This window comes from Hyperolius riggenbachi, chromosome 5, assembly GCF_040937935.1.
Source record: "Hyperolius riggenbachi isolate aHypRig1 chromosome 5, aHypRig1.pri, whole genome shotgun sequence".
Taxonomy (NCBI): Eukaryota; Metazoa; Chordata; class Amphibia; order Anura; family Hyperoliidae; genus Hyperolius; species Hyperolius riggenbachi.
In genome coordinates this window covers 92043874-92070676 of record NC_090650.1, presented here as the reverse complement: position 1 = coordinate 92070676, position 26803 = coordinate 92043874, and the positions used below count along the sequence as shown (strand labels likewise).

At 44.3% G+C, this 26803-nt stretch overlaps 1 protein-coding gene across 4 annotated transcripts in view; it reads left to right on the top strand.

Annotated features, from left to right (window-relative positions):
- The window catches only part of HDAC9 (histone deacetylase 9), a 660228-nt gene that overhangs the window by 91349 nt on the left and 542076 nt on the right, over positions 1–26803 (top strand). For all 4 annotated transcript variants that reach the window (XM_068235994.1, XM_068235993.1, XM_068235991.1 and 1 more), the window contains exon 2: positions 3718–3831. In XM_068235994.1, coding sequence (XP_068092095.1) covers positions 3795–3831 — 37 coding nt within the window. In that variant the 5' untranslated portion in view covers positions 3718–3794. The remainder of the gene's footprint in view (positions 1–3717; positions 3832–26803) is intronic.

Genomic DNA, 26803 nt, shown 5'->3' with positions numbered 1-26803 from the left:
TTTTACTTGCCTGGGGCTTCTACCAGCCCCCTGCAGCCGTCCCATGCCCTCGCAGTCAAACACGGAGCCTCCGGTCCCCCCGCCGCCAGCTAGTTTTGTTTTTGCTGACAGGCCCTCACAGGGAGTCGGTGGGCTTTCTGCTCCTGCGTAGGCCTGCCCACGCATATCCTTCTTCATGTTCCCGTCCACAATAGCGTCCTGCAGAGGCACAGGATGCTATTGCAGATGGGAACACAAAGAAAAATACATGTGGCCAGGCCTTTTAGCGGAAACGAAACTAGCTGAGGACGGGGGACTGGAGGATCTGTGAGCAACTGCGAGGACACGGGATGGCTGGAGGGGGCTGATAGAAGCTCCAGGTGAGTAAAACTGATTTTTTATTCCTGGCTTAAGCCAGCTTGTCCCTTTAGCTGTCAAATAACATATACATTACATAGAAGGAGAGGAGACTTGGACAGAGCTCAGGTTTCTCCTAGTCTCAGGGCTGGTGCACACCAGAGCGGTTCTGGAGCATCTTTTAAAACGCTTTCAGGGGGAAAACCACTTAACTAATGAAAGTGAATGGGCTGGTACACACCAGAGCGGTTCATTTTTTCCTCAAACGCAAACTCGGGGCTGCAGCATTTTTTAGATTTCTGAGGCGTTTCTGAATCAATGTTAAAGTATAGGAAAGTGGAAACCCGCTCTGAAAAATGCTAGATCAAAGTGGTTTTCCAGGCGTTTTTGCTACAGAAGCTGTTCAGTAACAGCTGTACTGTAACAATATATGAAATCTGATACTCAAAAACGCTCCAGAAAACGCTAGGCATGTTTAGAAAACCTCTCTAAACATACCTAGAATAGCTCTGAAAATGTGCTTCAAAAACCTCTAGCGTTTTGCGGATCTGCTAGAGGTTTTTTGTGTGCACTGTCCCTCAGTGTAGCTTAGTTGGGCTGAGATTTGATCATGTCAAGAAATAATTATTTAAACAACAAAAAATTTATTTTACACTTTTTCTTTTCATTTCAAATGAGCTGTACAGCATATACTGTAGTGGAAGAGGGAGACAAGAGAACTGTCCATACTAAAATGATTCAAGTTCAAATGATATAGATTTATTTGCTGCTTTGTCACTAGCAGCTGAATATCAGCAGTGTTCCAGAGCTGAAGTAGCAACACATTGCTGGTGGTGACTCCCTCATGTGGCCGGTTTCCTGTTGGCAGTCATGTTGCTAGCATGGAAATCACCCATGTGACACACATCTCAGGAATCAGTCCCACAATGATTCACAGAGTTTGTATGTGCAATACGGACACACGCCACAGACATATCCGCTCTGCAAGGAAGATACGCTCATGGGAATTCACCTAAATTATTCTTCCATTAGAGACACTAGTAAATTAAATATTAAGTTTAAGAGGAATATTTTTCCATTCTCCAGTGTCTCGAGATGAGCATGAATGGAAAATCCATTGGTCTTGTTTGGCTAGACAGAAAACGGCAAATAGCTCTTCGCTTCCTGGGAGAAATCTAATTCAGTAAAATACATAAAACATGTATGTCTACCTTTCTCTGTGATGTGTACTGAAAGAAGCCATTACGCCACCTTAGTAGATATGGGAATTTTTAAGACCACTCTGTAATTAAAGTACGGATAAAACTTAAAGGGGAACTTTTATTAGACTGATGGTGTCCATACATGGTACAATTTTTCCATTTTGTTTGATTAGATAAGTTGTTTGATTATTGTGTTAGAGCGGATATAAAGATTTTTCCAACATATCCGTATTTTTATTGAAAAAACTGGATAATTGTTTGTTTTTCTTACTCGAAAAAAGATTATTTTTGACTGTTAGTCGATTTGATTGTGTTGGTCGAATAAACGGGCAAATTTAATGTTTTTATTGTACCCTGTATGGGCATCATGAGTGTTGAATAACAAAAACATTTCAAACTTTTACATTTTAAATAAGTGAATGAGTCTTATGTCTTGAATAAGTCTAAAGGCCCGTACACACGCTTGATGTGTGGGAACGACGGGTCCATCAGACCCTCCCACTGGGCGGACATTCCTACACATCAAGCGTGTGTACGGGCCTTTATGGTGCCCATACATGGCACAATTAAAATGTTTGATTTTCCCATTTATTTGACCAAAATGATCACATAGAGTGAAAATAAAAAAAAATCTAGTTTTTTTTCAATCAAGAATAAACTAATGATTATTCCGTTTTGTTGTTGTTTTTTTATATAAAATTTTTTATCAGAAATCTGGGAAATTTTTTGTGAAATTGTATAGTGTATGGCAGGTTGTATAAGAAAATACCATTAGATAAAAATGTAAAGAAATGTTTCAAGAATGGAAACTTTATATGTATTGTAAATTATAACAAATAAATAAATAAATAAATAAATAAATAAGGGAATAGAGAGTAGTCATTTTTTGATCATTATAGTAGTTGTGGATTTTTTTGTTTTTGATTTATTTGGAGCCCTGAAATGATTGTTGATTTTTCATAAGTAAAGTTACATGTTAAATTAGAAAGGATTTTTGGAAGTGGAGGTAGGTGAGTACATGTGTATTGTCAGTGAGATTGCAGGAGGCATGGCGTAATTGAGCTTATAATTCATGTTTGCATATTTGGATCTTGTTTTTCCACCAAAGGTTTAACTTTTTCAAGTAAAAGCCTAAAAGTATCATCATTTATCCTCAAGTAGTTGTGGAAATCTTCTGGGTTGCTCTCCTTTAATTCTTGTAGCATCCTCACATGAGAATACTTGTCTTCATTCCTCAACCAATTCTTTGTCTACAGTCTTTTCGGTTTTGGTTTCTCCCCATCCGGTAGGGTCCACAGATAAAGTGCAAAAGCTATACCAGCTTTCTTCTTATTGCTGATTACAGCCATTTCTTCTTCCTGTTTCATCTTAAGAAAAACTGCCGCAAACACGTAATTTCTGGACAAATACAAAATGTTTATCAATTTCTTTTTTTTTTTTCTTTAGATCATTTTTCCCAACCAACTTTTTCTTCATATTCAATTGTTTTTCTTGGATTTTCTAAAAAATCTAATGTTAGTGTATGGTACCTCGAAAAGAATTTTAAAAACTATTCAATGGAATTTCTCTTATGAAAAAAAGAAAGAAAAAAGTGTACCAACATAACTGTACTTGGGAGACTGTGGCAACACATGGTGGACATGGCTATACTGAGGATTTCTCAGTATTTGGGGGATATCACCACATATTAAAAGGAAACATTATTGACAGGGGGGGGGGGGGGGGCTGGGGGGTAAAAAAGAAAAAAGAGTGGAAAAAGAAGGAAGGAGGTGGTGGTAGTGTGTGTGTGTGTGTGTGTGTGTGTGGGGGGGGGGGGGGTAGCTGGTTTTCCTGTTCAGTGCACACTGCTGGAGCCTGGAAACAGTTAAATGTATGTAACTCGCAGAGAGTGGGCCGGACCCCAGTCACTACTTGGGCCCCATACAGGACTATTAGTAGTACTAGTGTTGCTAGTACTAGTACTATTCTGTCAGCGGCTATGGCTGTGAGCACTGTAGGTGATGAATTGGCCTCAATGTGTCTGCTGTCATGTCTTTGAAGACACTTGCATGTTTTCCCTTAAAATTGTATTTTAGAGGGTTACATATTGTTATGTAAAGAGTTTGTTAATATGGCAATAATTTTAGGTTAAAAGGATGGTGCAAACCGATTTAAAAATTTCATTTCTCTTGCTTTTCAGATTCTGCCTTTAAATTTCGGGTCACTGAATTACTTCATTGCAGATCTGGGATTGGATATCTCAAAGCATTGGACAGCATGTCTTCTCCAACCATGAGGAATACAGTACAGCCAGGTCAGTCCTGATTGTGTGTGTGTGTGTTTTTTTTACCTAACTCGAGTGATAAAATTAAGGCTAACCAGTTCAGCAATGATAGAAACCAAAAGTAAATATGACAAACAGAGCTCAGAGGTTCTTGAGCAAAGCAGATTGTCCAAATGATGGTGCTCTAATGGAAGAAAAGTTACCTACAGATTTAGGTTCAAATGGTTCTGATGTGTGATCCTTTTCTACCTTCATAGGGGTGGTGACATTAGAACCTTGCTTTTGAAAATGGGAGAATGGTGGATATACAGATTGCTTATGCTGAAACCAGAAGGTCTGAATTAGGAATCCAACCTGAGGTGTTTTTTTTTTAAATCTATATCTGTATGGCTTTTGGCTACTCGATTGGATCATTGCTGCTGTATCATTACTATATCTTTAAGATGGTGCCCGCCCACCTCCTAGGTGACAGGAAGTGGGTATATTTTTTGTGTATTGATGTCATTTAAGATTAGAAGTGGACCTCGGAAGGTTGGGCAGTATGCCAAAAAATCTTGTGCCTGTCTATCGATTGTATTTTGCCGCAGTGAACAGATAAAGGGATTCCACTCAAAAGGCCTTTGATCATTCATTAACATACTAAGGCCTCCTTTCCACGAGCAGCTGAAGGCGTTGAATTCACCGCCTGCACAATCCACTGGACAGGCGCTTACGAGGCTTGGACATTAAGAGGATCTGGGGGTGACTTTAATGATTATAAGCTCCTGATAAATACATATATATGTAAATACACTCACATACGGTGTAATGGAGCCATGTGAATGAAACCTATTAACATAGGTCCGTCCACCTCCATTAGGATCCGGCCTTTCAGCTCCATGGATACATGGACCGTTTTTAGTGCCAATGTGAACCGGTCCTTAATGTCACTCAAATAAAGTTGTCATATGCGCTTTTGACTACTGGCAAATAGATGCATGATCTCTGCATCTGCATGTGACTTGTGCAAGATTCAAAAAGATCAGAGAAAAAAGCAAAGAGAAATAATGCTGATACAGTCATGAATATGTCTGGCAGGGCGAGGATAGATAGCCTTTTAAAAAAAAATACAAAAAAAGTTTATTGAGCAATCAATAACATGAGGGAAAATGACTTTTGCATCAAGGAATAATACAAATGCACTTTTCATATCCATATTTGAGTACAGATACAGGTGCATAAATATTGGGACGTCGACACAATTGTAACATTTTGAAATGAAACAAACACAATAAATGGCCTCAATTTACTAAGCTTTATCAAACACTTTATCACATGTTTGATAATTTACCTCATGGGTAAAATCTCATTTTTAATTCACTAAGGTGTTATAGATTTATTGAATGTTTTATCGATAAAACATTTGATAAATCTATAACACCTTAGTGAATTCAAAGTAAGATTTTACTTATGAGTAGAGATGTCGCGAACCTCCGATTTTCGGTTCGCGAACCTCCGCAAAAGGTTCGGTTCGCAAAAAAATTTGCGAAAAAGTTCGCGAACCACAATAGACTTCAATAGGGAGGCGAACTTTGAAAATTTGAAAAAATTCTATTGGCTGGAAAAATGATAGAAAACATGTTTCAAGGGCTCTAATACCTGGAGGCCCTCCCTCCACCCTTCTGCCTATTGAGGGTCTCATCTGCCAGGGAATTATACTATTTCAAAAACCAGTTTACATACCATAGCTGGGAATCGAACCCAGGTCTAACTGTGTGGTGGGCAAGCACCCTAACCGCTGTACCACAACAGTACTAACTGAAGCTGGCCTAGCATTTACTATTTATGCTCAATGCAATAGAAACATTAGGTTGCTTAAAGGGAACCTTAACTGAGAGTGATATGGATGTTTCCTGTAAACAATACCAGTTTCCTGCATGCTTGTTTCAGGGTGTGATTCAGCCATTATTGCAGTCACAGAGATCAGCTGGACTGCCAGGCAACTGGTATTGTTCACAGGAAACATCCATATCACTCTCAGTTAAGGTTCCCTTTAAGCAACCTAATGTTTCTATTGCATTGAGCATAAATAGTAAATGCTAGGCCAGCTTCAGTTAGTACTGTTGTGGTACAGCGGTTAGGGTGCTTGCCCACCACACAGTAAGACCTGGGTTCGATTCCCAGCCAATGTGAGTTGGCTTTTATGCTACAAATCCTTAAAGGGAACCTAAACGGAGAAGGATATGGATTTTTCCTTTTAAAATAATACCAGTTGCCTGAATCGCCTGCTGATCCTGTGTCTCTAATACTTTTAGCCACAGCCCCTGAACAAGCATGCAGATCAGGTGCTCTGACTGAAGTCAGACTGGATTAGCTGCATGCTTGTTTCAGGGTGTGATTCAGCCACTATTGCAGTCACAGAGATCAGCTAGAGGGAGGAGGGTGGAGGGAGGAAGGTGGAGGGAGGAAGATGGAGGGAGGAGGGTGGAGGGAGGAGGGTGGAGGGAGGTGGAGGAAAGCAGCTGTCCCTTAACTAATTAGTGTAGGCAGACAAGTGAGTGAAATGGCATAAGGACCTTGCTTGGAGGAGGGAGGGGGGCGAGCCTCCAGCAGTGAGAGCAGTGTATTTGGCAATAATGTGACTGCTGACTGTGATGTAGAGGGTCAAAGATTTGCTCAATAGAGCATTATGGGGTGAATCGAACTTCCGCAAAAGTTCGCCTGGTGCAGGTGAACGCGAACCCCCAAAGTTTGCCTGGAACCGTTCGCCGGCGAACAGTTCGCTACATCTCTACTTATGAGGTAAATTATCAAGCGCTCGATAAAGCGTTTGATAAAAATTAGTGAATTGAGGCCAATGTGTTTTAACTGTAGACTGTCAGCTTTAATTTGAGGGTATTTACATCCAATGGTGAACGGTGTAGTAATTACTACAGTTTGCATATGTGCCTCCCACTTGTTAAGGGAGCAAAAGTAATGGGACAGAATAATAATCATAAATCAAACTTTCACTTTTGAATACTTGGTTGCAAATGCTTTGCAGTCAATTACAGCCTGAAGTCTGGAACACATAAACATCACCAGACGCTGGGTTTCATCCTTGCTGAAGCTCTGCCAGGCCTCTACTGCAACTGTCTTCAGTTCTTGCTTCTTCTTGGAGCATTTTCCCTTAAGTTTTGTATTCAGCAAATATATACATTTGACAAAAGTACAGTATATGCACTGAGTGTTTATATTGACAGGACATTTAAGTATACACTGTGCACTGGATAACCGCATCGAAAACCCCTACTGCGAGAAATTATTGAGGTGAGAGGGTTATCTATCTGCACACTACTAGTACTACCTATCCTTCCACCAATCCCATGTGAAATGAAATTGGTTGGGCCTGTTTCTATGAATAAAGATTTTTTTTTTTTTTGATATGCAGGGATAGAGTCTTTTTTTCTTTTCCAAGAGGCCAGAGTGTGAACAACAGGCGATAATCACTGATATATACTACCTCCATTTGAACAGTGAACAAAGTTTCTGCCATAAAGGTTTTTGTCCATGAGCGTCCTCAGATATAATTCCTAAGAGGCACACTCGAGGTGTTAGGGTGTTGGGGCACCCCATTCTGTCCTGTAAAAAAATGCATTATTTTGTTCCCAATATGTTTTTGTCACTGGCAGTCCCAGAACAGTTGGAATAAGGAGGTAGGGTGCTGGTATTTAGGGCAATCAGTGGTACCAGATGGGTTATATTTTACAATACAGGCTGGCGTTAGATATGATTGGTAAGGATAGACGGCCTATAGTATTTTTTACATAATGACAGGCAAGTATAGCACTTTCCTCCTATTTCTTCTCAATATCTTCAGGAAATCTGTCATAGAAGAAGGAAATTAGTGTTATAGGGGGAGGCTGCAGGATCTATCATAGAAAGAGGGCAGGGCCGGATTTGTACTTTTTACCGCCCAAGGCCCACTGTCACCAGCCGCCCCCCTGACCAATAGGAGGTCCACGCCCCCCCTCCTTTCCCCCAACTTACATACACTTTTTCTCAAAACATACAATCTTAGGGTCCTGACACACCAAAAAGTGTTTTGCTGTTTTTTTTTTCTTCAAAAAATGCTTGTATTGACTTACATTAAAACTGCAGCAAAATAGCAGAGATCGCTGCAATTTAGCCACGATTTTACCGCATTTTCAATGCAAATTTTATGGAAGCATTTTTAAAAAACAACTACTCGCAAAAACGTTTTTTTGGTGTGTCAGGGCCCCTAAAGTGAAGAACCTGAAGCAAAAATAAAAATTAGCTTAGATACTTACTATAGTAGATCCTCCTGGTGCCCACTGTTCCAGTTTTGGGACCCTCTGAGCATGTTCAGACCTCACCACTGCTGCTCGGGACCCTCTTCTTCTTTGAGGCTGCACTTCCATCTGTGTTCAAGCACAATTGTACTGGGCATGCGCAAGTATGAGCCGCAAATTTCCAGTAGCACAAAGCCACTTGTGTATGGCTTTTTCCTTTGTGCACGAGCAGCTTCGTGTTATTGGACTGGGCCAGTACGGTTGTGCTTGTACACAGATAAGAGCACAGCCACAAGGAACAAGTGGGTCCCAGGCAGCAGTATGGGTACCTAGAAGACCACTTTCCCCAGTATAGGTAACCATTCCCCCCCCGTAGCAGTATAAGTAGCCAGAAGAACCACCTCTCACCCCTTATGTAGGAGGACAGAGGCACCAGTACTGGAAGCCACAGTATGGGTGAAATGGCCAGGATGGAGAGGGGGTATACTAGAGAAGAACACATGGATGGGACCGTGCATACGCAGTAGGTGCGCCTGCAGTCCCAGTCGCCAAACTTATGGAGCTACCAGTGGGAAACCGGAGGAGGCCCAGAGAATGCCTTGGGACCTCTCAGGGACTATGGGGGGCTGGAAGGGGATAAGTAAAAGTACAGTTTTGTTTGTTTTTAAAATTAAGTAAAACCACCACACAATTCTAGAAAACGTAAAGTAAACAAAACATGATTGACACATACCTGAGGCTTCCTTCAGCCCCCTCCTCTCCCCCTATAGTGTTTCTGGCCCCTCAGTTCCTTTAGACTCATCTCCATCTGCTGTTGCTCCACTTAAAAATCTGCGATTGGCCACAGTCGCAGCTATGGTGCATGTAATGTACTTGATCATGCTTCCGAGAAGCTAGGCAAGGCAGTCGTGGCCCAGAACGTTCTTCACGTGTGGTTTGGAAAGAATCAGAACCGCGCATGCACAGCATGTTACTGGCTGGGGACGCTGGGCACAGCCGCTGAGGAGCATGATTGAGGAGGCATTGCGCACACAGGACATTACATGCACCAAGCTGCGACTCAGGCCAATTGCAACTTTTTAAGAGGGGTACCAGTTATATAATAGAGTCCAAAGGAACTGAGGGGCAAGAACACTATGGGGGGCAAGAAGAAGCACTAGGTATGTAAATCATGTTTGTGTTGCTGTTTTTAGGTCTCATTTTAAACCTGATGAGTTCAGCACAAGCACAGAGAGAGTTAATCTTTATCAACTTACACTTCCCGGGTCCCCTCCTCCACTGAATCATAAATGTCCTCTCACAGCTGGATGCGAGGCCAGGACCTTTTCACTTTTCACTATCACATCGTGCCTGAACGCTAAGCTGACCTCCTCTCGCTGGCCGGGACACAGACACAAGCACGGGAGAGGCAGCGGGGGTGGGGCAGCTTAACACTCGTCTATAGAGAATGACAGCGAGCAGGGATGCAGTGATACAGCCAATGCTCCTCTCCTGTCATATTAGCAAAGCTGCCCGCTCTTTGCCCTGTCTGTAGCCGCCGCTGCTGTACACAGACATGCTTCTGTGTGTGCAGAGCAGAGCAGGGGAGGGGGCGGGAGCGGCTGGTACTGACAAGCAATGTTATCCCTCATCTCCGTGGAACAGTGTGGTCGGCTTTGGGGACACACACACGAGTTTGACTGCCTGGTTGGAACCCGCTCCTTCCTTGGCTCCGCCCTAGTCACGGGCCTCCCAGGCCTTTCCACAAATCCGGCCCTGAAAGAGGGAATGAGTGTGGCAGGGTAAAGGCTGCAGGATCTGTCATAGAAGGAGAAAATGGGTGTGGCAGGGAAGAGGCTGCAGGATCTGTTATAGGATGAGGGAATGGGTGTGGCATAGTAAAGGCTACAAGATCAGTCATAGGAGAAGGAGTGAGTGGGTGTGGCATGGAAGAGGCTGCAGGATCTGACATCTATCATAGGAGGAGAGAATGGGTGTGGCAGAGTAGAGGCTGCAGGATCTGTCATAGGAGGAGAGAATGGGTGTGGTAGGGGAAAGGCTGCAGAATCAGTCATAGGAGGAGGAGAGAATGGGTGTGGCAGGGAAGAGGCTACAGGATCTGCCATAGGAGGAGGGAATGGGTGTGGCAGGGTAAAGGCTACAGGATCTGTCATAGGAGAATTATTGTGTTTTTAAAAGTAACTTCAGCTCCGTCTTCTGATGGCACCAAAGTTACCCCCTGTGCGCCCAAGTCTCGTGCGCTGGATTCACTGTGTTCGCTATTTATCCCTCTGCAACACTTTTACCTGATATTTAAATCAGTATTCAGGACAAGGCGCCCTGCAGCAGAAAATACTTATTCCCAAGAAAACAGAAAGACACATGCCTATGCTTGCAGCTGTGCTCCGCTGTTCCTTTGTGCCTGATCAGTGTTACGTAACACTGGCAACCTACTTAAAGGGGTGGTGATATCTTTAGCAGCACATAGATCCTATTGGCTGGGAAGTGGAGCAGAAGCTATATTGGAGATCACCAGGGAAGCCATATGGGGTGGGGAAAAGCACTAGACACCAGGGAACTGTATAAGGGAGGGTGGGAGAAACACTAGACACCAGGGGACTGTATAGGGGAGGGAGGGCCAGTAGACACCAGAGGACTCTATAGGGGGAGGAAGGAGGGCCACTATATACCAAAGGACTGTATAGGGGAGGAAGAGGGGCCACTAGATTCCAGGGAACTGTATAGGGAGGGAGGGGGGATAACTAGACACCAGGGGATTCTATAAGGGAGGGAACAGGGTCACTAGACAGCAGGAAACTGTACATGGAAAGGAGTGGGGGGCATTGAGGTTGGCCCACGACTTGGTATCAGATTAAGTTTGACACCCCTGATTTATAATGAAGCATGTACCAGGTTCAGGTGCCCTTATAGTGCTTTATAAATGAAACAGTACTTTATGGGGGCATCTGTTTGACTTCTGAAGAGGATGAATGACCTCACTTGACACTAGGCTTTTATTTTTAAACATTTTTTCACAAAATTAGCTATTTTTTTTAAAACATTCATGAAAGAATAACTGGTGATCTTGTACATCGCTAATCTAAATTTCCTGAGACTCTGTCCTATGTCAAAAAATCCCAGCGCTCATCTCAAGACACCTGGAACAGCCAAGGCTTCGCTAGCGTTCGCAATAATAAAAAATTACTCGGCTGCTTAAATATTTTATGCACCGGCATAAAAAATATATATTATGACAGGCTGAAATGACACGGAGCTGGAAGTCAAGTAAAACGCGTAGTTTTACTGCTGAAATAATAGATGATGTGGTGTGTCATTTCATTACCAGTGAAGTTATTATCCGCGGCATCATAATTACCGCTGCTCATTGTCCTGTGGCCGACACATCCTCTGTAATAGGATGACCTCGTAAAAAGTTAACCTAGAGCAGCAACGTTATGTGTTTATACAGTCTGGATGTTTCGATGTTCCACTCCTGCCTACTGCAGAATCGAAAAAAAGGCTGATGCTTTTCACAAAGGAAAAAAAGCTTTGAAATAGTGCCGCACTTTTGTTACAGCAGTTTGACTGGGAACATATAATAGGCTCTTCCCAAAAAGAAAACTCCCCACTGCAGAGAAGCTGCTGCCATATTCCCACCGACGCACATATTATTTCAAGGTTTTATATGAGCTTCTATGGGACAGAACTTTTATCCGTCTTGTTGTTTTAGCGGTGACATGCCTTTCTGTTGTTCTTACGAGTCCTAAGTGTCGCTTTTCTAAAATAGCACCATCTGGTTTAATTGCCGGTTGGGGTTTCGGACCTGCTATTTGAGATAGTATTTCTGTACCTGTATTCTCCAGCTGCTCGTACTCCAGAGCTTTACTGTGTCATCACAACTGAACTGCTGAAAATAGTGCTGTTTGCCACAGAACATCGACGGCCTTTGTTATTTATTGGAAGTAAAAATAACTGTGCTGTTGGGCGGTTGTTTTTTTGTGTTAAACAGGTAGTCAGGGCTTTTTTGAAGAAATAAGTCATGAAGGGATCATACCCTGGAAAAGGGGTCCACAAGGTTTGGGGTATTATCGTTAAACCGTGACATTGATGATAAAGACTTGCCTGTTTTTTTTTGTATGGGTTGGGGCACGGGGGTGGTATTGTGTGTGTGCAAGTGTGTGCGGGGGAGGGGGAAGGATGTCGGCTTGTGGGTAGATTTTTTTTTTCTTTCCTAACCAAACTTTATTAAGGCAGATACAGCACATGAATACAAGAATAACCACACAATAATGTATAATAATCTGAATAATAATCCGAACATTTGTATAGCGCTTTTCTCCTGTCGGACTCAAAGCGCTCAAGAGCTGCAGCCACTGGGACGGGCTCAGGAGGCCACCCTGCAGTGTTAGGGAGTCTTGCCTTGAACTCCTTGCTGAATAGGTACTGACCCTAGCCAGGATTCGAACCCTGGTCACCCATGTCAAAGGCAGAGCCCTTAACCAGTACTCTATTCAGCCACTGTATAATCATATAGACACTTTTTTTAAAAAAAAGCTGGGTTTGTAGGTAAGGATTATAACAACACACCACTTCAACAGGTATACATATTATAACACCATTAGTGAGTTGTGCGCAGGGTGAGCCGAATGACAGCTCACCCTGTTGCGACTTGAATTCCCGGAGGCGTTAAACACTATTCCCCCCCCCCCCCGAGTTGTAGCAAAAAGGAAGAAGAAGTAATTTGGGGTTCAGCAATTACCAGAACCCTGAATTACCCTTGCAAATGGGTGCTCACTATAGCATTAATGCTGTAGCGGTGCCCAGCTTCGACACTGAGCGCTGAGCACAGAAATAGCCTGCTTCGTTAAAACAGTGCTGTAAGCACACATAACTCATCACGTATTCAAGGAGCAAGGTAGCATTTAAGAAAGAACAGATAATAGGATAAAGTTGGAAAAAGGGAGGGAGTCCACCACCAACAGTGTCAAATGTCAATATGCCTTGACATAGTCAGTTATAATTGAGTCCTGTGGGAGGATACCTAAGTTGACCAGGTTCTGTCAAATTTTGTAAGAGCAACCATGCGTTGGTACACAGCCCGTGGAAGAGGCAGCAAGTTCACTGCTCTAATCCAATCGCTACATGTGTGGGGAAGCATGCTAGTAATAAAGGATCTGGTCAACAGTTCACAAGCAATATGCAATACCTCGAGGACAAATTGCTTAGAGTATTTTCCAGTCTGGGATCACTAACTACTGGGCATCCCATATTATGTATAAAGCAAACAGTGGTGCCAAAAGAATACAAATAGCTAAAATGGTTAAAAATACAGAGGAGGCAGTGGCAGTGCTAAATGCCCGACTTTTTGGAGTATGTTAATAACATTTCTGTGATTTTCAAAATCGACAGTACTTGTGTCTGCTTGAAGTAGGTGGTACTTCAAGCAGACACAAGTACTGTCGATTTTGAAAATCACAGAAATGTTATTAACATACTCCAAAAAGTCGGGCAATCAGCAGCAGAACATGGAGGAGAGCATATTCACTTACATCTCCTACCACCACTTTCAACTTTCATAGCTCTTCACTATAACCTGTGCCAGGACTCCTGTATTCTCCCCACTTGTGCATGTCACTATTTCACCAGCATGTACAAACCAAAGGTCACATGTTGGCAAGTCATGGGATCAGTGACACACAACCACAGGGAGACAGAGAAGCCAGTAGGAGCAGGACTGTACAGGTTTGGCAGCATGCCCCACCCTCACCGCTCATCATTCAGATGGCCTTCTTCTTCCCATTTCACTCCTAGGTGACCAAGAATGAGGGAAAATGTTCTGGTGACAACTTTCAGCAGTATAGCTCTCCTTCCTATAGGGCAAATTCCTTTCATACTCTTTGACTCTGGCTCAAGAAGTGTGGAGAAATTTGCTAAAGAGGATAAACACACATAAAATAGAGAGTTTAAGCCTCCTGGGCTTTCTATAAAATTAAAAATTGGCTTGGCTTTCATTATAATTGAACCTAGCAGAAGACTATAGCTGTCAGGGCAACTGCTATCTGCGGGGCTGTGAGAAGAGTCACATGACCAGCTGGTCAGCCACTGGAAGGGGTAAGAGTTATAGATTTGGCATTCTCCTTCACAAGTATCTGAGCACTGGTTCTGGATAATAGAAATGTAATGAGGAGCATGTATTTACAGTATGTAGTTAGGTAAACTCCAGGTTTGTTTATTTTTGTGAAGAAAAGTAGCAGGCATTCTTTATCGAGGAGCTTAAACCCAGGATTAAATGTCACCCCAGTCAGTAGCTGAAACCCCCTTTCCAGGGCCGGTTGTAGACTTTGTGAGAATGTGCCCCTCCTGTGGAGAGATTGTGAATTAGAGAAAAGGCATTCTTGGTATCCCTTTAAATAGAGTGACCAGATTTTTCTGGGTTCAACCTGGGACGGGGGGTGGGGGCGGGCGCTGTGCCCCAAAAAGGCTGGGGGGGGGGCGTTTTGCGTCGCAACGAAAACTGGGTGCGTATGCACCAAAAAATGGGCGTGGCCATGACATTGTGTGGGGGCGGAGCTAACGTAATGATGTAACAGCGAGGCATAAGAAAGCAGTGTTTTCGCCATGATGTGGTGAAACGAGGATTCGCATCCTGGGTGTGCAGAAACTGTGTGATGCTATTTATTAGTATACCGTAACCCCAAAGCAGCAAACATAGCCAACTATGACCTTTAAATAATAAATGCAGCAACAGTTTCCCCAGACACCAGAAAATAAACGCAATGTGGGCAACATTTCACCAGAAAATAAACGCAATGTGGGCAACATGTCAGCAGGAAATTATGCAATGTGGGCAACTTTTCACCAGAAAATAAACGCAATGTGGGCAACATTTCAGCAGTAAATAAACGCAATGTGGGCAACATTTCACCAGAAAATAAATGCAGTGGGCCACATTTCACCAGAAAATAAACGCAATGGGGGCAACATTTCACCAGAAAATAAACGCAATGTGGGCAACATTTCAGCAGTAAATAAACGCAATGTGGGCAACATTTCACCAGAAAATAAACACAATGTGGGCAACATTTCACCAGAAAATAAACCCAATGGGCCTGATTCACAAAGCGGTGCAAAGTGTTTGCACGCGAGTGAAAACCCCTTTATCACGCCTAAACTCAGTTTAGGCATGATAAGAAGAAACTCGCGCGAATTTTCCGCACGCAAACTTTTGCGCGCGCAAGCACCCGACACTTCGCGCAAAGCCCCCATTAAGCCCTAGCTTCGCGCGAGTTAGAGCACAAAGCGGTGATAACTTTGCTAGTGCAAAGGTTATCACGCCTAAAGTCTTTTAGGCGTGATAACTGAGTTATCACCGCTTTGTGAATCGAGCCCAATGTGTGCAACATTTTAGCAGTATATAAACGCAATGTGGGCAACATTTTAGCAGTAAATAAACGCAATGTGGGCAACATTTCACCAGAAAATAAATCGCAATGTGGGCAACATTTCAGCAGTAAATAAATGCAATGTGGGCAACATTTCACCAGAAAATGAAACACAATGTGGGTAACATTTCACCAGAAAAGAAAACACAATGTGGGCAACATTTCACGAGAAAATAAAACACAATGTGTGCAACATTTTACCAGAAAATAAAATGCAATGTGTGCAACATTTCACCAGAAAAATAAACGCAATGTGTGCAACATTTTAGCAGTAAATAAACACAATGTGGGCAACATTTTAGCAGGAAATTGTGAAAAAACGCGGAAAAGCCGCCGCGGGTGCTCAGAGCAAGGTGGCTGATAAGCCTACATCTGTCAGTATGGCTGAACGCGGAGAAACCGCCACATGCTCTGATAGCGGCGCGGCTGGTTCCGCGTCCAGCACAGCGGGTGATTTACAACACATGTCTGGTGTGGCTGGGACTGATAGTCCACACAGGTTCAGAAGGACGCGCGCACGACAGGCAGAAGGGAGTCAGCTGACCAAGCCGGTCAGCTGACAATTCAACCAGTTCCCATTGGTCCAGCACTTAGGGGAGGCGCTGGAGAGCGCTATAGTATATATACTGGGTGCTGGTCATTCACTGGTTGTCTGCCGTTGCGATCACTACGTGGAAGCACTCAGACCTTTTGTCAAAATCTGTGTTGTTTATTCTGGTCCATTGGTCCAGCACTTAGGGGAGGCGCTGGAGAGCGCTATAGTATATATACTGGGTGCTGGTCATTCACTGGTTGTCTGCCGTTGCGATCACTACGTGGAAGCACTCAGACCTTTTGTCAGAATCTGTGTTGTTTATTCTGTTATACTTTAGACTAGTTCCAGGGTGTTGATGACCAAGGACCTCACACTCCCAGACTAGGAATATTGTATATGATCTGTGTTATTCTTCAGACTAGTACCAGGGTGTTGATGACTACGGAGCTCACACCCAAGACTAGGAATTAGCTTTACCATCCTGTTATTATTCAGACTAGTTCCAGGGTGTTGATGATCACGGAGCTCACACCTCAGACTAGACATTGTTGATTATCTGTTATGACCTTCTGCTTTCCTGACCTCTCTTCTGATCTCTGATTTGGTACTTCGCTATATCTGATACTCCGTTGCCAAACCTTGCTTGCCTTAGGATTCCGTATCAGTCTCTTTCCTCTGTATCTGATCTGTCTGTCTGTTGCCGACCTGGCTTGTCCGACCTCGAGAACTATCTCCTCTGTTTAGAGATAGTTCACAGATCTGTCAGTGACACTTCACCATTGGTGTCACTCACACTCTGGTCCTTCCCACTCTCAGCCTGACTCCTCCCCTTGGGGAGCCTCAGGCCATTGGAAGGAGCCTGTTCTTTGGGCAGTATCTCTTACTGCCTTGCACCCTCTATACGGGGCTCTCCTCAAAGTATTACTGTTGCACCAAACACTCATATTACTCAGGTGTCCAGAGGTTAGAGATATATCTGATTATCGGTGATACTGCAGATCATCAATAATCGGGTATATATCTGTATTCTCGGTGATACTGCAGATCACCGGTAATCAGATCCTCTCTGTGTTACACCGATCGTTACAGAAATAAATGGAATGTGGGCAACATTTTAGCAGTAAATAAACGCAATGTGGGCAACATTTTAGCAGTAAATAAATGTAATGTGGGCAACATTTTAGCAGTAAATAAACGCAATGTGGGCAGCATAACACTTGCAAAAAAAAAAGAATTTACTCAGCTGACAGAAGTCCCCTCACGCGGTCGGCCTCTGGCACAGCTCCTCCGAGATCTTCCTCCTGCAGTCTCCCACACTGATGGAATAGCAGGGTTACGGGAAGATGGCGCCTGAAGCCCTGTACTGGAGACACAAATAGTCTCCAGTACAGGGCTTCGGACGCCATCTTCCCGTAGCCCTGCTCGCCTGCCGAACACTATGCATGCTGGAGCGGGGCTGCGGGCTGCGAACTGGCGCGGCGTGTAATAGACGCCACTGCCAGTTACAATTACGGTGGCCAGAGTCCCGAGGCCGGGACATCCGACTGCTTAAAGTGGGACATTTCCCGGGCAAGGCATCCTGGGACAGCGGACCCCAAAGGCGGGACGCGTCCCGGGTAAAGCGGGACGTCTGGTCACCGTACTTTAAAAGAGCATCCAACCTCCCCATAGAACACACGTTGAAGCAAACTTAGCAGATTTGCTTGAGGAAATCAACATTTTACTTTGTGTTGTACGCAGCAGATGACACATGGAGGTGTTTGACCTTACTAATTTGAGAAAATTATCGATAGTTGTAAATTGAGTGGTGACCTTTAGTAACATAAAATTAGTCTGAGGAAGTGCTGTTGAGTCACGATACATGTGGGCCTCTTCTCTCCTGGCTGACCGGCGGTGTTTGTCCACTGCTTCCTTGTGATATTTGTAAGAAATCCATTTTTTTTCCTTCACAAACATGACTTTACTGCCACCTACATTCACCTCTTCCCATATATGTTTGATAAATGGCAAATCAAAGATCTTATCCAATGCTTATTTTATTTTTTTTAGTATTTATATAGCGCCGACATATTACTCAGTGCTGTACAGAGAATATTGTCTTGTCACTAACTGTCCCTCAGAGTGGCTCACTATCTAGTCCTTACTATGCTTTCCAAAAGCCTTAGCCCTGCCCCAGGTGTTACCGGGACCGTGAAAACTAAACTTTTCGTTTGCAGATTAAGGTTTGTGACAAATATCATTTACAAATTAGTTTTGACTTTCGGTTTAAATTATTTTATCGTTTTTAAAATTCATTTTTAGAAGTATAATGTGTACATTTTCGTTTTCACTTATTTTATTGTTTTAAAATTGTTTTTCAGAAGTATAATGCGTACGTTTTCGTTTTCAAGCTTATTGTATTACAAATATATCGCTTTTGTTATTAACCTTGTTTTCAGAATGATAATGCATAACTTATAGTTTTCAGATTTATTATCTTACTAATATGTCACTTTTAATATTAATGTTATTTTAAGATTTTTAATGCGTATGTGACTGTAAGGCTATGTATTCTATTACAAATGTATACCTTTTTCTATTCATAACATTTTTAATGCGTACGTGATTGTAAAGCTATTTATTCTATTACAAATATATAACCTTTTCTATGCATAACATTTTTAATGCGTACGTGATTGTAAGGCTATTTATTCTATTACAAATATATAACTTTTTCTATTCATGTTATTTGTAGTGAAGCATTTTACGTTATCAAATAGATTATTGTTTCCATGTGTGTAAGGCTGTTTATGCAGTGGGGGTGGTTAGGGTTAGACGCCACCAGGGGTGTTTAGGGTTAGGCACCACCAAGGGGATGTTTAGGCACCACCAGAGTGGGTGGTTAGGGTTCGGCACCAATAGAAGGGATGGTTAGGATTAGCAGGGCCAGATTTGTACTTTCCAGTGCCCTAGGCCTGCTGTCACCTACCAGCCCCGCCTCCCCCCACCACCACCACCAAAATACATTCTGTCCAACACTCTGACTAGCGATCATTGGTTTGGAGGTGCTCATTTCAGTTGTGCTGCTCTGCCTCCCATTCAGCCAAGAATCAGTGGATGCTCTGTCTGCTCAATAATTCCTGCAATATGCGCTCCTGCCCGAATGTGCACAGCAGCCAATAGTGTTCTGGGCATGCATACTTGAGAAATGACGCTGATGTATGTACTTGTCAAGAATGCATAACACTATACTGGTGTTGGTTGCTGTGCACATCTGGGCAGGAGCGAGAAATTACAGGGAGTGCAAGTCGCAAGTGGCCAGAGCATGCGCTGTTTCTTTGTCCTCTGTGCAACTGGCTGCAGTCGGAGCCACAAATGGGTGACAGGGCAGCTCTATGGAGAGAAGGCCATCCAAAACAGAGAACAGGTAAGTAGCAAACATCCTTTCAATACCCACTTTGGATGTTTGGTTGTAATTAGAGTGGAGCTGAACTCCTCTCTGCTCTAAAAGATACACAACAACATAATAACCTTTAACCACTTTGCCGCCCGGGTTTAGTATATCTACGCTCCTTTGGACTTCAGTTCCCCGCCCGGAGCGTAGATATTAGTGTTGGGCGAACAGTGTTTGCCACTGTTCGGGTTCTGCAGAACATCACCCTGTTCGGGTGATGTTCGAGTTCGGCCGAACACCTGATGGTGTTCGGCCAAACTGTTCGGCCATATGGCCGAACTAAGAGCGCATGGCCGAACGTTACCCGAACATTCGGCTAGCGCTGTGATTGGCCAAACGGGTCACGTGTAGTGTTGGGCGAACATCTAGATGTTCGGGTTCGGGCCGAACATGGCCGCGATGTTCGGGTGTTCGAGCCGAACTCCGAACATAATGGAAGTCAATGGGGACCCGAACTTTCGTGCTTTGTAAAGCCTCCTTACATGCTACATACCCCAAATTTACAGGGTATGTGCACCTTGGGAGTGGGTACAAGAGGAAAAAAAAATTTGCAAAAAGAGCTTATAGTTTTTGAGAAAATCGATTTTAAAGTTTCAAAGGGAAAACTGTCTTTTAAATGCGGGAAATGTCTGTTTTCTTTGCACAGGTAACATGCTTTTTGTCGGCATGCAGTCATAAATGTAATACAGATGAGAGGTTCCAGGAAAAGGGACCGGTAACGCTAACCCAGCAGCAGCACACGTGATGGAACAGGAGGAGGGCGGCGCAGCAGGAGAAGGCCACGCTTTGAGACACAACAACCCAGGCCTTGCATGAGGACAAGAAGCGTGCGGATAGCAATTTGCATTTTGTCGGCATGCAGTCATAAATGTAATACAGATGAGAGGTTCCAGGAAAAGGGACCGGTAACGCTAACCCAGCAGCAGCACACGTGATGGAACAGGAGGAGGGCGGCGCAGCAGTAGAAGGCCACGCTTTGAGACACAACAACCCAGGCCTTGCATGAGGACAAGAAGCGTGCGGATAGCAATTTGCATTTTGTCGCCATGCAGTCATAAATGTAATACAGATGAGAGGTTCAATAAACAGGGACCGGAAACGCTAGCCCATCACAGATGTTCATTGTTCATGTTACTTGGTTGGGGTCCGGGAGTGTTGCGTAGTCGTTTCCAATCCAGGATTGATTCATTTTAATTTGAGTCAGACGGTCTGCATTTTCTGTGGAGAGGCGGATACGCCGATCTGTGACGATGCCTCCGGCAGCACTGAAACAGCGTTCCGACATAACGCTGGCTGCCGGGCAAGCCAGCACCTCTATTGCGTGCATTGCCAGTTTGTGCCAGGTGTCTAGCTTCGATACCCAATAGTTGAAGGGTGCAGATGGATTGTTCAACACAGCTATGCCATCTGACATGTAGTCCTTGACCATCTTCTCCAGGCGATCGGTGTTGGAGGTGGATCTGCACGCTTGCTGTTCTGTGTGCTGCTGCATGGGTGTCAGAAAATTTTCCCACTCCAAGGACACTGCCGATACCATTCCCTTTTGGGCACTAGCTGCGGCTTGTGTTGTTTGCTGCCCTCCTGGTCGTCCTGGGTTTGCGGAAGTCAGTCTGTCGGCGTACAACTGGCTAGAGGAGGGGGAGGATGTCAATCTCCTCTCTAAAGTCTCCACAAGGGCCTGCTGGTATTCTTCCATTTTGACCTGTCTGACTCTTTCTTCAAGCAGTTTTGGAACATTGTGTTTCTACCGTGGATCCAGAAGGGTATAAACCCAGTAATTGGTGTTGTCCAGAATGCGCACAATGCGTGGGTCGCGTTCAATGCAGTCCTAGGCCGAAGAGGTCATAGCCTAGGGTCACAAAAACCTGTTTATTTGGGCAATTTCAATGGTAGTGATGCTGACGTACATAAATCTCAGCCATGGCCGTTAGCAACGTCTGAATTTCACGAAATGTCTCATGCAGGTAGAAGACATATTGTTGGACTTGGATTCCAAAGATGGGGTCCCTACATCTCTGCAAACCAGAGTTACAGGGGTCCAAAATTGGTAAAATCCCCCATAGGCTTTCATTGCCTCCCTATTTCACTTTCCAAAATCTCACATCTTTTCAAAGGGCAATTTCTCAGCAGTGGCAAATTTTCTAGCATTGTAGGGACCCTTAGGGGGAACATGACTGGTGAGTTTCAGGCCCCTAGGCCAAAGAGGTCATAGCCTAGTGTCACAAAAACCTGTTTATTTGGGCTATTTCAATGGTAGTGATGCTGATGTACATAAATCTCAGCCATGGCCGTTAGCAACGTCTGAATTTCACTAAATGTCTCATGCAGGTAGAAGACATATTGTTAGACTTGGATTCCAAAGATGGGGTCTCTACATATTTGCAAACCAGAGTTACAGGGCTCCAAAATTGGTAAAATCCCCCATAGGCTTTCATTGGGCCTACTATTTACCGTTCCAAAATCTCACACCATTTCAAAGGGCAATGGCTCAGCAGTGGCAAAACTCACCAGTCATGATCCCCCTAAGAGTCCCTACAATGCTAGAAAATTTGGTACTGCTGAGCCATTGCCCTTTGAAAAGATGTGAGATTTTGGAAAGTGAAATAGGGAGGCAATGAAAGCCTATGGGGGATTTTACCAATTTTGGACCCATGTAACTCTGGTTTGCAGAGATGTAGGGACCCCATCTTTGGAATCCAAGTCTAACAATATGTCTTCTACCTGCATGAGACATTTCGTGAAATTCAGACGTTGCTAACGGCCATGGCTGAGATTTATGTACGTCAGCATCACTACCATTGAAATTGCCCAAATAAACAGGTTTTTGTGACCCTAGGCTATGACCTCTTCGGCCTAGGGGCCCGAAACTCACCAGTCACGTTCCCCCTAAGGGTCCCTACAATGCTAGAAAATTTGCCACTGCTGAGCAATTGCCCTTTATAAAGATGTGAGATTTTGGAAAGTGAAATAGGGAGGCAATGAAAGCCTATGGGGGATTTTACCAATTTTGGACCCATGTAACTCTGGTTTGCAGAGATGTAGGGACCCCATCTTTGGAATCCAAGTCTAACAATATGTCTTCTACCTGCATGAGACATTTCGTGAAATTCAGACGTTGCTAACGGCCATGGCTGAGATTTATGTACGTCAGCATCACTACCATTGAAATTGCCCAAATAAACAGGTTTTTGTGACCCTAGGCTATGACCTCTTCGGCCTAGGACTGCATTGAACGCGACCCACGCATTGTGCGCATTCTGGACAACACCAATTACTGGGTTTATACCCTTCTGGATCCACGGTAGAAACACAATGTTCCAAAACTGCTTGAAGAAAGAGTCAGACAGGTCAAAATGGAAGAATACCAGCAGGCCCTTGTGGAGACTTTAGAGAGGAGATTGACATCCTCCCCCTCCTCTAGCCAGTTGTACGCCGACAGACTGACTTCCGCAAACCCAGGACGACCAGGAGGGCAGCAAACAACACAAGCCGCAGCTAGTGCCCAAAAGGGAATGGTATCGGCAGTGTCCTTGGAGTGGGAAAATTTTCTGACACCCATGCAGCAGCACACAGAACAGCAAGCGTGCAGATCCACCTCCAACACCGATCGCCTGGAGAAGATGGTCAAGGACTACATGTCAGATGGCATAGCTGTGTTGAACAATCCATCTGCACCCTTCAACTATTGGGTATCGAAGCTAGACACCTGGCACAAACTGGCAATGTACGCAATAGAGGTGCTGGCTTGCCCGGCAGCCAGCGTTATGTCAGAACGCTGTTTCAGTGCTGCCGGAGGCATCGTCACAGATCGGCATATCCGCCTCTCCACAGAAAATGCAGACCGTCTGACTCAAATTAAAATGAATCAATCCTGGATTGGAAACGACTACGCAACGCTAGTGTTGGGCGAACAGTGTTTGCCACTGTTCGGGTTCTGCAGAACATCACCCTGTTCGGGTGATGTTCGAGTTCGGCCGAACATTTGATGGTGTTCGGCCAAACTGTTCGGCCATATGGCCGAACTAAGAGCGCATGGCCGAAAGTTCCCCGAACGTTCGGCTAGCGCTGTGATTGGCCGAACGGGTCACGTGTAGTGTTGGGCGAACATCTAGATGTTCGGGTTCGGGCCGAACATGGTCGCGATGTTCGGGTGTTCGAGCTGAACTCCGAACATAATGGAAGTCAATGGGGACCCGAACTTTCGTGCTTTGTAAAGCCTCCTTACATGCTACATACCCCAAATTTACAGGGTATGTGCACCTTGGGAGTGGGTACAAGAGGAAAAAAATTTTTAGCAAAAAGAGCTTATAGTTTTTGAGAAAATCAATTTTAAAGTTTCAAAGGGAAAACTGTCTTTTAAATGCGGGAAATGTCTGTTTTCTTTGCACAGGTAACATGCATTTTGTCGGCATGCAGTCATAAATGTAATACAGATAAGAGGTTCCAGGAAAAGGGACCGGTAATGCTAACCTAGCAGCAGCACACGTGATGGAACAGGAGGAGGGCGGCGCAGGAGGAGAAGACCACGCTTTGAGACACAACAACCCAGGCCTTGCATGAGGACAAGAAGCGTGCGGATAGCAATTTGCATTTTGTCGCCATGCAGTCATAAATGTAATACAGATGAGAGGTTCAATAAACAATAAACAGTAATTGGTGTTTTCCAGAATGCGCACAATGCGTGGGTCGCGTTCAACGCAGTCCTAGGCCGAAGAGGTCATAGCCTTTGGGGGATTTTACCAATTTTGGAGCCCTGTAACTCTGGTTTGTAGAGATGTAGAGACCCCATCTTTGGAATCCAAGTCTAACAATATGTCTTCTACCTGCATGAGACATTTCGTGAGATTCAGACGTTGCTAACGGCCATTGCTGCGATTTATGTACGTCAGACTCGCCACCATTGAAATAGCCCAAATAAACAGGTTTTTGTGACCCTAGGCTATGACCTCTTTGGCCTAGGGGCCCGAAACTCACCAGTCATGTTCCCCCTAAGGGTCCCTACAATGCTAGAAAATTTGCCACTGCTGAGCAATTGCCCTTTGAAAAGATGTGAGATTTTGGAAAGTATAATAGGGAGGCAATGAAAGCCTATGGGGGATTTTACCAATTTTGGACCCCTGTAACTCTGGTTTGCAGAGATGTAGGGACCCCATCTTTGGAATCCAAGTCTAACAATATGTCTTCTACCTGCATGAGACATTTCGTGAAATTCAGACGTTGCTAACGGCCATGGCTGAGATTTATGTACGTCAGCATCACTACCATTGAAATTGCCCAAATAAACAGGTTTTTGTGACCGTAGGCTATGACCTCTTTGGCCTAGGGGCCCGAAACTCACCAGTCATGTTCCCTATAAGGGTCCCTACAATGCTAGAAAATTTGCCACTGCTGAGCAATTGCCCTTTGAAAAGATGTGAGATTTTGGAAAGTGAAATAGGGAGGCAATGAAAGCCTATGGGGGATTTTACCAATTTTGGACCCCTGTAACTCTGGTTTGCAGAGATGTAGGTACCCCATCTTTGGAATCCAAGTCTAACAATATGTCTTCTACCTGCATGAGACATTTCGTGAAATTCAGACGTTGCTAACGGCCATGGCTGAGATTTATGTACGTCAGCATAACTACCATTGAAATTGCCCAAATAAACAGGTTTTTGTACGTCAGCATCGGTCCCCATTGACTTCCATTATGTTCGGAGTTCGGCTCGAACACCCGAACATCGCAGCCATGTTCGGCCTGTTCGGCCCGAACCCGAACATCTAGATGTTCGCCCAACACTACGCAACACTCCCGGACCCCAACCAAGTAACATGAACAATGAACATCTGTGATGGGTTAGCGTTTCCGGTCCCTGTTTATTGAACCTCTCATCTGTATTACATTTATGACTGCATGGCGACAAAATGCAAATTGCTATCCGCACGCTTCTTGTGCTCATGCAAGGCCTGGGTTGTTGTGTCTCAAAGCGTGGCCTTCTCCTCCTGCGCCACCCTCCTCCTGTTCCATCACGTGTGCTGCTGCTGGGTTAGCGTTACCGGTCTCTTTTCCTGGAACCTCTTATATGTATTACATTTATGACTGCATGCCGACAAAAAGCATGTTACCTGTGCAAAGAAAACAGACATTTCCCGCATTTAAAAGACAGTTTTCCCTTTGAAACTTTAAAATCGATTTTCTCAAAAACTCTAAGCTCTTTTTGCCAAATTTTTTTTCCTCTTGTACCCACTCCCAATGTGCACATACCCTGTAAATTTGGGGTATGTAGCATGTAAGGAAGCTTTACAAAGCACAAAAGTTCGGGTCCCCATTGACTTTCATTATGTTCGGAGTTCGGCGCGAACACCCGAACATCGCGGCGATGTTCGGCGAACGTTCGCGAACCCGAACATCTAGGTGTTCGCCCAACAGATATACGCACTCGCTGCCGCCGCCGCTGTCCGCGCTCCCGCTCACACTCGCCGCCACCTGCTCGCCCGGAGATCAATGAATGGGAAAATACATTCCCGTTCGTTGATCTCTGCCCCCGCAATGATCAGCATGCTTCTATGAGAAGCAGCCGATCATTTTGAAAAAACTCAGTTTCCCAGCATCCCTTCCTGCAAGCATCCTTCCGAAGGTTGTAGGACGCCTGTAAAAAAATGTGGCCATCTTGTGGCCAAAAAGTAATACTACACCCAAACACATTTTTCACATACAAATAACAATAACAATAACAATAATATTTATATAGCGCTTTTCTCCCTGCGGACTCAAAGCGCTGTGACCCTGCATTATGCAGTCTCAAAGGCTAGGGAAACGAGGTGAGTTTTTAGCCTTTTTTTAAAGCTGTCCAGAGAAGGAGCCTCTCGTACTGATTGTGGAAGTGAGTTCCATAGAGTAGGGGCTGCATAGGAAAAGGCCCGAGCACCAAATGTTAAGTGTATCCTGGGAATAACCAGCTTCATCTTGTTGGCAGAGCGGAGGGTGCGTGGAGGGGCATAAAGTTCCAATAGATCCGCTATGTATTTGGGTCCCAAGTGGTGTAGAGCCTTGAATGTCAGCAGGCAGATCTTAAAATTGATTCTCCATTTTACTGGCAACCAGTGAAGAGTTTGCAGTACTGGGGTGATGTGTGAGCTGCGGGGGGCATTGGCTAGGAGTCTGGCTGCAGCATTCTGTACTAGCTGTAAGGGGCGCAGAACCTTATCTGTAGATCCGATTAACAGGGCGTTGCAGTAGTCTAGGCGGGAGGATACAAATGCGTGAACCAGGGCAGGTAGGTCTTCAGCTGGGATAAGGTGTTTTATTTTCGCTATATTTCTTAGATGGAAGAAGGAAGACTTGACGACAGCTGATACCTGC